The sequence below is a fragment of the Eurypyga helias genome, unplaced genomic scaffold (assembly GCF_000690775.1).
Source record: "Eurypyga helias isolate BGI_N326 unplaced genomic scaffold, ASM69077v1 scaffold29017, whole genome shotgun sequence".
In the NCBI taxonomy this organism is placed as follows: Eukaryota; Metazoa; Chordata; class Aves; order Eurypygiformes; family Eurypygidae; genus Eurypyga; species Eurypyga helias.
In genome coordinates this window covers 4495-17411 of record NW_010262831.1, presented here as the reverse complement: position 1 = coordinate 17411, position 12917 = coordinate 4495, and the positions used below count along the sequence as shown (strand labels likewise).

The following is a 12917-nucleotide window of genomic DNA, read 5'->3' as shown; positions in this document are numbered from 1 at the left end:
CCCTACACACCATCCCACAGCGATTTCCAATTTGATAGCTAATGAAGGAGTCTTATCCTCCAAAATAAAATATACAAACTGTTATCCAGTTATAGAGTCACAGACACAGAGTGGTAAGGGCTTGGAAGGGACCTCTAGAGACCATCTAGTCCAACCCCACTACCAGAGCAGGATCACCTAGAGTAGATCACACAGGAACAAGTCCAGGCAGCTTTTGAAAGTCTCCAGAGGAGACTCCACCACCTCTCTGGCCAGCCTTTTCCAGTGCTCTGTCACTGTCACAGTGAAGGAGTATTTCCTCATGTTCAGGTTGAACCTTCAGTTTTCCAGTTTATGGCCATTACCCCTAGTCCTGTCACTGGACACCACTGAGAAGAGCCTGGCTCCCTCCTCTTGACACCCTTTAGATACTTATAAGCACTGACAAGATCCCCTTTCAGCCCCTCCTCCTCCCCCTTCTCCAAGCTAAACAGCCCCAGCTCTCTCAGCCTTTCCTCATATGGAAGGTGCTCCAGGCCCTTCATCATCTTAGTGGCCCTGCACTGGACTCTCTCCAGTAGTTCCTTGTCCTTCCTGAAATGAGGAGCCCAGAACTGGACACAGTACTCCAGGTGAGGCCTCACCGGCACAGAGTAGAGGGGGAGGATAACTTCCCTCGACCTGCTGGCCACCTCCTCTTAATGCATCCCAGTATGACATTGGCCTTCTTAACCGGGAGGGCACACTGTTGGCTCATGTCATCCTGTTGTCCACTAGGACTCCAAGGTCCTTTTCCCCAGAGCTGCCCTCCAAGAGAACAACCCCCAACCTGTACTGATACATGACGTTTTTCTCCCCCAGATGCAGTACTTGACACCTACTCTTATTGAATTGCACTAGATTTCTCCCCGCCCAGCTCTCCAGGCTGTCCAGGTCATGCTGGATGGCAGCACGGCCTTCTAGCATGGCAGCCAATCCTACCAGATTGATCATCAGCAAACCTGCTGAGAGTACATTCTATCCCTTCATCCAGGTCACTGATGAATATATTGAATAAGGCTGGACCCAGCACTGACCCCTGGGGGATGCCACTAGCCACAGGCCTCCAACTAGACACTGCCCCACTGACCACAACTCTCTGAGATCTTTCCTCCAGCCAGTTCCCAATTCATCTCACCGTCCAATGGTCCAGTCTGCACTTCCTAAGCTTGTCTATGAGGATGCCATGGGAGACCATGTCAAAAGCTTTGCTGAAGTCAAGGCAGACCACATCCACTGCCTCCCCTTGTCTATCCATCTAGTGATGCCATCATAAAAAGCAGATTGGGCAAGCATGACTTTCCCTTGCTGAATTCATGCTGACTACTCATGATAATCTTCTTTTCCTCAACATGCTTTGTGTAATTCTAATCCTATCCAGTGAAAAAAATTTGAATTTACCCAATAATGTGGTTATTACTATGTAATTAGTATTAACTCTTGGATGGTGAAGGTTGGGGGAGTGACAAAGTTGTTCCCTAACAAAATTTATTGAACAATGCAAGCTGTAGGCAGAAAAATAACTGCACCTTCTCATCCCTATCACTCATTACATACTCACACAAAAGCCAGTCTGAATCTAGGAGAAAAGAATGATAATAAATCTAGCACAATAGGAAAGAGCAATGTTACCACACTTTGAAAAATGTGTTAGTAATGTAATCAAAATTGCCTTATGCTGTATATAATAATGCATGGCAGGTAACCAGTCCTTCTTGGTGGATTACTATTTCCCTGGCCGGAAACCTGTGCTGATAAGAAACAGCATACCCTCCACTTCTTCCAAAGTAAAATTAATTCTTTCCAGCACCTCCCCACCCCCGCTAAAGAGTGGTATTTCAAAGTGCCTCTTGCATGCACTTTCCTATCTCAAAAAAACCCCAAAACCAAACCCAAATGGAAAGATATTTAAAAAAATTAAATGTTTGGAAATGTAAGGATTTTCTATTTAAGAATAAAATGTTCTTCTTCCCTTGGTTGGAACATTGTCAAGACGGTTTCCAAGGTGACACATCAATTATGATGGGTTGATGGGTCACACTAGATTGCACTGCAGAAAATCATAAAGCATTAATCTTCGAAATTAGAGAGAGAATAACCTGGACAGACAGACACACACTCCCTTTCCCTCTTTTCAGCTTTGGTAGTTTCTGCAAATTCTGTCCAACTTAAAATTAAAAAAAAAAAAAAAAGAAGATAGAGAGAGTTGCAGTTACTTGATTCACAGTGATAATTTAGGTGAAACCATGCTAAATGTTCACCTAAAACTGGACACATGAACAGTTCTTCAGTAAAGCTGATTCTGGGGAGAAAGCATGCAAGTTGCTTCTTACCTGTAATATGGTAGCTAACCTGTCGGTTGACATCAGATGTGTCTTCATCCCAAGTGCTAAGAACAGCCACAACTTCCCCCGGCGGGTCACTCTCCTTCACTGACCCTCTGTACACCTCATGCTCAAAGACTGGTGCGTTATCATTTATATCTGTCACGGTAACGGAGACCAAGGTGGTTGAGGACAAGGATAAAGCTTCCCCCAGATCTGAGGCCACCACTGCAAAGGTGAAAGCAGGATCCTTTTCATGGTCCAGATCCTTCAGCGTGCTGATCCAGCCACTGTTGCTATCAATGGTGAATGCTTCTGTGATCTTCTCCAGCTCTGATTCCACCGCAAGCATATACGTGACCTGTCCATTTGCACTCGAGTCTGCATCAACCGCTTTAACTTGAATAAGTTTTGTTCCTATGGGCATCCCTTCCATTATTATAGCATCATAGCCAGCTGTTTCAAACACGGGCTTGTTGTCATTTACGTCCAATACCTTAACTTCCACATCCACAGTCAACACAATGTCTACTTTGTCTAACTGAATGGTGGCTGCAACTTTGAAGTGGAAAGCAGGATTTGTCTCATGGTCAAGTCTCTTATCCAGCTTTATGAGCCCCGTGTCTTGCTCTATGATGAAAACCCCATCTTTGTTGTTTTCAGTCAGCTCACCATTAACTGTGCTGTACAAAGCGCCCGGATTAGGCAAAACATGCAGAATGTCAATGGTACTGCCTATGACGGTGTCTTCTGCTATGGTAAAAGAATACTGGGGTTGAGAAAAGGAAGGCAAAATAGTTTCTGGAGGCAAAACATGGATGTAGACAGGTATGAGGGAATGCTTTACGGGAATGCCACCATCGACTGCTTTGACAAAGAATGACAGAACTGTGTTTTTCAGCTGGTTAAAGCTACCCTTGGTGACCATCCATCCGTTGTCTGGATCTATTTCCAGCAGATCAGCTACCGAAACAGAGGCTTCACTATACAGAGAATAGGTAATTCTAGAATTGGCTCCATCATCTGGATCTACTGCTTGCACTTGCGTCACCAAGTAACCTTTCCCAACATCTGCCTTTACACTTGCTCTGTATTCAACTGTCAGAAATTGGGGAGCGTTGTCATTCTCATCCACTACTATCACCCTCACAGTGCAAAATGTAGTCCTGCCCCCGCCATCGAGGGCTCTCAAAAATATACCAATGTCGCTCTCCAGCGGGCTCTCTCGGTCTAACCGCTCAGTTGTCAGAATCTGCCCATTGCTATCAATCAAAAATCGGTCCTTGGCAAAGTCATTTATTATGGAGTAGCTTATCTGGCTGTATACACCTGAATCCCCATCTGTTGCCTTCACATGGATTACCTTAGTTCCAGGAGCAGCATTTTCTCTAACCTCTGCAACGTAAACACTCTGCGAAAACACAGGGCTGTAGAGGTTGGCCCCAAGGATCTGTATGTGCACCTGAGCTGTGCTGGTGAACAGCCCGTCTGACACAGACACATTTAGGCTGTACATGGGCTCCATTCTCTGTTTCCGGTGGTTGGAAAGCGTGATAACGCCACTCTTGCTGTCCATAAGAAAACTGGTCCGATCATTTCCTGATAAGATGCTGTATTCCAGTCTGTCAAAATCGGAGCTGTCAGCATCAGAGGCTTGGACACAAGTCACAAAATGACCTCGAGGGGCCAGTTCACTCACATACGATTCATATATTAACTGGTTAAAAACTGGAGGGTTGTCATTCATATCTGTTATTGAGATACTGACAAGAACCTCACTGCTCAGTGGTGGGAACCCGTTATCGGTTGCTCTGACTTTCAAGCTGCACTGCTGTATGAGTTCATGATCCAGCATCCGGGCTGTCAGAATTAGGCCGCTGGTGCTGTCTATATGGAAATAGTCTGTGCTGTTAAACGTGTCCTGGACTATCTGATACTGCACAATCTTGTTGTTGTCTGAGTCGGCATCAATAGCAACAACCTGCAGTACAGGAGTCCCAATCAAAGATGCTTCAGACAAAGTTGCATTATAAGCTGTCTGATCAAAAACTGGAGGATTATCATTCACATCATTAATGATCAAGTCCACAGTGACCTCAGCTCGAGCACCAGTGAGGGCATCGCTGGCTCGCACCATCAGCTTGAAAAGAGAATTTATTTCATAGTCCAGTGGGCTGATGACACTCAGAACTCCAGTATCAAAATCGATATTAAACTGATTGTAGGGATCTCCATCAACAATGATATAAATGATACCCTGGCCTTCTGGACTGGTTGCATTTATGCTTAAAATTGGCGTGTGCGTTTCTACATCTTCATTCACGGAAGCTGTATAGAAGGGCTTGTCAAACACAGGCATCGCTTTGTTAACGATAGTAATGGGGAGCTCTACAGAAGCAGACAACGATGGGTTCCCGCCATCTTTTGCGAGAATGACAACCAAATACTCTATATTAGATAAATCGGAATTGAAGGCTTCTTTTAAAGTGACACTGCCAGTTCCTCTATCAATTTCAAAATGTCCATAGTCTTCCTTCAGAAGATAGGACACCTCACCATTTTCACCCTTATCTTTATCAATAGCCGTCACTCGATATATTAGGGTACCAGGCTCAGCATCAACTTGCACAGCAGCATAGTACGGAAGGCCTACAAACACTGGGGCATTGTCATTTATGTCCTCAATGTAAACCCTCACCACCACTCGAGCGACACGAAGGTGATCGAGTTCACGGCTTGCTTCCACCACCAGCTCGTACAGCTCTTGTTCCTCTCGGTCGAAGGGGATGCCAGTCGTCTGAATGACTCCTGAGGTGGATTTGATTTTAAATTTGTTGCCTGGGTTTAATATACTGTATTTCAAAGGCTCATTAAGGCGGTTACCAACAGCATTCACCACAGCAATCTTGGTGAGATTGGTGATGTTTTCTGAGATAGAAGTGGAATAAAAATTCTGTGTGAAATGGAGCCCACTATCCATGGCTTCTTTTACCATTATTGTCACCATAGCAGTGCTATAAAATTTCCCATCAGATACTCTTACTATTAGCATATAGTGGTCTTTGGAGAGGCTATTGTTTTTAATGGTGAGTACCCCTGTGCTTGAATCAATTAAAAAATGGTCCATATTGCCTTCAATTATACTATATGTTAATTCAGGAGGGATCTCTGAATCTGGGTCTGTGGCCTTGACTTTGAGAACCTCAACACCAACATATGTGGGCAGGAGCAGGACTGTCTCAAATACAGCCTGGCTGAAGACTGGTGGGTTGTCATTGACATCAGTTACCTCGATAGTCACTTCAACGGGGCTCTCCGCTGTAAGCTGAGGATTCCCACTGTCTCTAACATGCACACGGAAGTGGAAGTGGGCAATTGTTTCATGATCTAAATTTGCAATTGTTCTGATTGCACCTGTGCTGGAATCTACCGTGAAATACTTTTTAGCTGTAGACTCAACAATCTGGTAGACAAGCAAAGCATTCTGGTTGCTGTCAGCATCAGTGGCACGTATCACGAGGGGACTGATATTTGCACTCCGGACTATGCTGTTTACGGGAGCAGCTTCACTTATGCTGCCAGAGTACTGAGAGAAGAGAAAAACCGGTGGGTTATCATTTTCATCAACAATCTGAATGTTCACAGTGGCATTTGATGCCATGCCTGCCATATTTGTTGCCTGTACGATGAGCTGATAGGAAGAAGCACGTTCATAATCAAGGGCTTTTTGACTGGTGATCACTCCAGAATACGGGTTTACAGTGAAGACTCCATCCACATTCCCATCTTTAACCTCATAAACTAACGTGGACTGACTGATTGCAGACAGAGAGATAACAGAAGTACCAATATCCACATTTTCATTAACCTCCGCCTGGTAATCTTTGAGAGTGAACTTTGGGTGGGAGTTATCTGCCATCGTCACAGATATCCGCACAATTGCTGTTGCAGACAGTGGTGGCGAACCTTGATCAGTCACTTTGACTGACAAAACAAACTGTCCCATGGTGGTTAAGTCTGGCTCCTTCAGTAATGTAATGATCCCTAAAACGGGTTCAATCTTGAATGTGTTTCCCGTGTTTCCTAAAACACAAATACGGGATGCAAATCAGAAATTAAATTCAACACACATAACGATAATTTAAACTAGGAACAATTAGCTGCAATTTGTTAAAGGCAATTGTTGGGAAAAAGCCTCTAAACAAACAAAAGAATTCTAAAGGTCCTGCCACCCTTCCTTTCTGAAAATCAGGTATCTCAGTAGATGGTACGTGTGTTCCAGCCTTCAGAAACTGAGCTGCTGCTATCTATATCTTGACTCTTGAGTTGCGGTATCTGAGCAAGTGCTGCATGTTCATTACTACTGAAGTAGGAAAAATCATCCCTAAATTATGGGAATTAGTCATATACATGTACACCTAAGGCAAAGAAACCAGATGAGAGGCTAACAAGCCAATTACATGACAAATGGATAACAACTCAGGCTCTTAATTGAAGGGGATATTAAGCAACCGAGAGAAGACTACAGTAGTTCAAGATTCAAAGAACTGAATATAAAAAGGTTAAAGTGGCATTTAGAAAAATAAAACAGAACAAATAGCATAGAAAAGATATTCAAGTATCTTGGGGCACAGGGGTTTATCGTATGATCTCTGAGGAGGACGAATCTAGATGAATGAGATTTAGCAGAAAATGTCATGAACTGTCTGTTATAACATGAAAGCAGGGATATCACTGACTGCATTAAGGTGAAAACAGTGAGTTTGGATCAAGGACTTTCTTTGGGGTCTTTTTTCCTTTTTAGTATTTTTGCCAACCTTTTCTTTAGCAAGACAGATTCAAAGCTTTCGATATGTATCCCTACCCTGTAATTACAGACCATGTTTATTAGGCAATCTATATGATGTTGTTTCCTTAAATGTCTGCTTAAAGTACAGGATGCTGTGTGTGTACAGGGCATGTGTAAGCATACAGACTCTTTTCCTGGATTTGATCTAAATACAAACAGCACGTACTGAGTTACAGCTATTCCAATCTTTACAACATGTTCCTGTGATTGTAATTTACACTCTAAAAACTAGAACTGCTTCCAGTCTACAGTCGAGCATTCATCCATGACCTGGAGAGAAATATGACACAAGTAACTGGTAATAAACAAGAGAATTTTAAAAAATGATGATTGTTACAGGTGCTGTGCAGCAGTAAATGTGAAAATTTTATCTGGAATACCAAATACATGGAATCCTACATGAAGTGTGTTAGTGTAAACCATTTTTAAGATGCGATTTGCTATCTGTTTTAAATCCTGGGGCTTGGAAGCTAATTTAAGCCACATACTATACTGTATGTAGTTCAATACTGGTAGTGGCTTGCTATTTATATCCATCCTTTCAGATCAGTGAAGTTTACTCTAGTAGCGAAAACAAAAATTGTGCTGTTCACTGAGGAGCTGAGATTCTGCCAGAGCTACAAATTTGCATAAAGATCACAGTATCTGTCACATTTGTAGACACTATAAATGCTGCTGCAGCTATTCTGTCAGTACTTGCTAATACAAATAATTTTTAGCCACCGACTGCCTCATGTAAGGCCAGAGCTGGTTCTTCTCCTTTAGGAATTTGCTATGAAATTATTACACAAAAGCAACTTTCTTTACCAACTGCTCTCTTCACATGTGAGGGGATGTAACTCCTCTGAGTGAAAAGGCTGTGTACAATCTGAATGCTGCAGTTAAAACCAGTATCCTCAACTGCAGATTTTATGGATCACAGAAACTGAATTTTGATGCATCTGGAATTGGAACATCTGTGGGTAATGAAACTGGGAGAGTGGGTGGCTTATAGTAAATGGAAGCTTGAAGTCTGACACTGCAGGGAGAGCTCAGGAGAAAAGAGAAACAAGATGGAATAGAGAGCATCTAGAAAAGAGAAAAACATGCAGACTAAAAAGGACCATCTCATAGCTAAAGTATCCTTTCTAATTATCTTTTTCTGTCTGCATCATGTATGACTATTACTAGTCTATGGGAGTCATAACACGCCAGGTTGCTCTTTACATTGTGGTGGCAGCTATAGATGATTGGGTTGGAGCCCATAATAGTAATAAGGTGTCAAGAAAAAGCTGGGAACAGTCTTGAAAACCATGACCCCAGGAATCTGACCTGGTCTGCTCACAGTTTGTTCTATAAGGCACAGTGTTTTTCTGCCTGGGCAAGTGTAAAACCTCCCCTGATCTAAGTTAAAGGCCACTGGAGAATACTAAGAAATAACTGGTAAGACCAAATCTAGTGCATAAAGGAAATATTTACTTTGTAGTGCTAAGATCTTTGTAGGTTCACAAGGGTCTAAGATCAGCACTTTTAGCTGCAAAATACTCTACCTCCTGGTTTGCTTAAGGGACTCTACTGCCACAGAGCATACAAGGTAATGACAGGAAACATTCCTGGGGTCTTCTCTAAGTTTCAGGTTACATTAGCTTAATTTAGGTCTGAGCTTGAACTATCATGAAGTTAAATCAATATGAGATGGTGTAGATATTCTTATTTCATTACTTATTTTTTGTCACTTAGCCTGATCCTAATTGATGTAAGCCATCCTAGCTAGTGACAAGTCTTTCTAATAATATAGGGATAAAAAACGATTCTGTACGATCAGAGCCTAACTCTGGGAAAGGTTAGTGATCTGGTTAATATGGGGACAATCTGCAATATATGAGACTTCTTCTTAGGGCATTATTACAATGGAAATATTTATATTACTAAAAACAAAACAAAAAAAGAAATGAAACATCTGATGGTTAGAAATGTCTACTTCTTTTTCTCCTTTTCCAGGAACTACTCTTATATATATGATTTATCTCAAGAGATAATTCTTAACTTCAGCTTCATATGAGCCAGAGAAAGTTCCGTTCACTCGCATGCGTGGCAGAGATAATGCAGATTTCCCATGACCCTTCTGTTACACCAGCAGAGAAATGCTTTTGCTGGTACAGATTGTGTGTTGAATGTAAATATCCACAATTTAACAGGAAAAGCAATTTGAATCTGGTGTCATCATGCCCTCTGTTAGTTTCAAGAGACCTTGAGCCAGTAAAGTGCTAAGGCTCTGCTGGCAGAAGTTTTTAGCATCGGCCCAGTGTTGGTCTCCACGCTCCTCTGATCTGAATACTGGCAAAGATGCCAGGACGTACCAGCTGTTGTGGCATTTGCTTATGGAGGATCCACTGTGTACTTAACTGAAGCCAACAACCTGAAAACAAGTCACTGTCTGTAGTTTTCAATAACTATCTTCTGTGATGACTTAGAGGTAAAAGGCCCTGTAGCCATCTAGTGAACGTGAATAAGGTTCTGTTCTGACAGGTTTTGGGTATCGTAGCTTCAAAATAAATAAACAGCTGACAAGGAGGTGTCTTCTTTGCCCAACTCTACAGGGAGGGCATACCAAAGAACCTGATTTGCATGTCAAGACAGACCACCATCACAGCATGACTCTGTGTATGGCATGAATCAGGATGCTACATTTTCAATCTCCATCCTAACCTGCTTCAATAGTGTAGATAAGCTCTGCGTTTTCTCCCTTATCTTTGTCCAAAGCTGTGACCTGCAAGACTGCTGATCCAACTGCTGCTGATTCAAACACCAAGGCTTCGTACAATGGGCTGGTGAAGTACGGACTGTGGTCATTGGAGTCTTCCACATTTATGATGACTCTGGCCAGGTTTCTTCTATAAGGGAATTCTTGATCTCGGACCTATCGAACAAGAGCGTAATACCCATCTTGATATCCATTCAACAAAACTTCATAAATATTAGTCATCTGAGTGCTAATAATACCTTCAGCTCTGTTTAATACAAAGTAATAAAAAAAATCCATTTGTCCCAAAGAGCAGTCTAAAATACATTAACACAAAAGATGGTACATAGTATAATTAAAGAAATAGGAAGAGCTTAGAGACATTTTTTTTTCACTTGTGAAAAAATGCATGGCACTGAATCATCGCAACGTGAATTTTTGAAGCGGCAAACACAGGAAATTTTAAATTTCGGTTTAGGTTTGCATGAAATATCTTTTTTTTAATACATGCTTAATGGTCATGCTTTTACCCTACTACTCCCTGCTTCTAAGCATAGAGGCAAACATACCTTGCCCACTGTTCCTTCTTTCATAGAGCTATGAACAATGTTACCCACTACGGTCAGGCATGTGTCAGTCTGGTGCTCGTAGCTGCCAATGAACTTTTTCATCGTTATGTATGTACATACCTTTTTGAAGATGATGATACCAATAGCAAACAGTAGGAATTACCTTAAATGCTGAGCACTCCCAAAAGAGGCATCATTTATCGCACCTCTCTCAATCCCACACTAAAACATCTCAGCATTGCTATGCTGATAATCCTGCCAACATGATTCCCAAAGTTTGGTTCTCCGTAAGTAGAATAAGTTCCCTATTTTATTAGGTGGACATCAAACAAAAGCACCGCAAAATGACCTCTATCAGCCATGTCACTCTGTGCTTCAGTTTGTATTTATTTCTTAGCCTGCTCGCCCAAGGACTTGCAGCTTGTCACACTGGGAGCGAGACCCCACTCAGCTCCTGCTCACTGGATCTCACAGCAGCTTTCTGATTCCTGGGCTCCCCTGCCCAGAGATGGGCCTGTACCTAACACACCGTGAGCTGTTCATTCAAGTGTCTCTTCTTCAGGAGTCTTAAGTTAAAGAAAACAGTGGACTACTATGTTTCAACTAACACAGATTGTTTTTCTTATTAACCTCTGGTACATAATACACAACTTTCACTTGAAAACAGACAGGCTTATGTTTAGTAATTTAGGAACGCGGAGCAAAAAATGGTAATTAATCTTCTTCTGCACACCCAAACATTTGGAAATGTAGCTGAAAGCTATTTAGTGTATCAACAGCTGACGTACTGAAATAAGTCCATAAAAGTAAACTACAAATGAGTCGTATTCAGAGAAGCTGTAGCATTCTCTACGGCAAGAAAGCAGCTATCTCCCTGTGAATAACTTCTCAAATAACTTTCAGCCTCACTTCAGAAACTCCGAAAATTACCTTGAGTGAGAGGACCAGATGCCAAGAGATTAAATAGTTTCCAGCCTGCTCTCTCTTGAGATAGCAAATCATATCATATTCCATACAATGAATTCACAATGAGTTTCCCAAAATGCCTAAATAAAATTGTGAAATAAATACACAGCAGGGCAGGCACGATGAAATGAATGACTACTTACTGCACTAAGAGTCCTTTGCTCATGCAAAGGCGAAAGCACGTATGCACCTGAAGCAGCAGGGCCTGTGCCCTGAGCCGAGGGAATATTGCATTCTTACCATGACATTAAGGATGTGCTTATCTTGAGCTTCGTGGTCTAGCCTCTCAGCAGTATAGAGCACCCCAGTGCTGGGATCAATTCTGAATTTTCTCACGCTGACTGTATCGATGCTGCTGTGAATAGTGTAGCTCAGCTTATGCTTTTCATCTCTGTCTATAGCTTCAATTTGCAGAATTTCAGTATCAGGGAGGATGTCCTCTGAAATGGTGACATCGTAACTTGGGTGAGAGAATTCTGGGCCATTATCATTGTTATCCAACACCTTGACAAGAACCTACAGTTAACAGAAGAAAAACATTTGCAGTTATTGAAGTCTACTCAGATTACTGGATAGGCACCTAGACATAAGTAATTTACATTAGATGGCTGATGATGTTATGCTGCTCTATGGTAGGCTGAAAACCATAATTAAATTTAAATGCTTACTGCTCAGATCAAAAGAAATAGTAAGGATATGACTTTGGAGGCAAAAAATCCCTAATTATAAAACCTACTCAGAGCCTGACAAAGAAATCCCTATTTTCAGAATCTAATAGATTGGAAAATACTCCTACAATGGTAATAGGAAAGGTTTTGTCGTCCCTTGTAACTGCACTGCTTACAAAAGACTTTAGAACTAATATGGGATTTCCTTCTCCCTTCACTATTAATAAGGCTGTAAAAGAATCCTTTTTTCATGTTACTTAAATCTGCCTTTTATACAAGCAAGATTTGTCTAAATCCTGTGTTATTTTCTGTGCAATATACTGTGGTGGGAAGTACCAGCAATGTCAAAGGGTGACAGCAGAGAAGACTTCAACTTGCTGTGACATCATAGGCTGTGTCAGGAATGGTGACACTTGGTGAGGTGAGGGGACATGACCTCATGGCCACGCACCACACCCCACCCCGATCAATATGTACCTTTGCCGGAGATGGTTGTCTTTATTGCCAACTCACTCCTTGCCCCTCAAACAGCTCTTTTGCCTCCCATATGTCGCAGTTTGTGAACGGTAGGACAGCTGCTAAAAACGTGAATGAACACTGTGCCATTTGCTCCAAGTCTGCCTTTAAAACCTCAGTAGAGACCCCTAAAGAAACCTGGAGGAGGGGAAGGCAGCCAGGATGCTGCTGGCGCTGCCTATGACACCCATTTCAGTACATCACAAGCTGTCCCTTGTAAGAATCACTATTTTCCAAGCACTGCCTTTTGACAGTTATGTGACTATGCAGTGGAATGTGTGTGCG

At 42.2% G+C, this 12917-nt stretch overlaps 1 protein-coding gene across 1 annotated transcript; it reads right to left on the bottom strand.

Moving 5' to 3' along the window:
• Window positions 1-2351: 2351 nt before the first annotated feature.
• On the bottom strand, window positions 2352-11964 carry LOC104512763 (protocadherin Fat 3-like; the record flags this gene model as incomplete). Its single annotated transcript, XM_010155863.1, has 5 exons — window positions 2352-4437; window positions 4735-6425; window positions 9880-10090; window positions 10483-10602; window positions 11689-11964. Coding segments are annotated over 5 exons (4384 nt in total), but the record flags the coding sequence as incomplete, so codon positions are not given.
• Window positions 11965-12917: the final 953 nt, after the last annotated feature.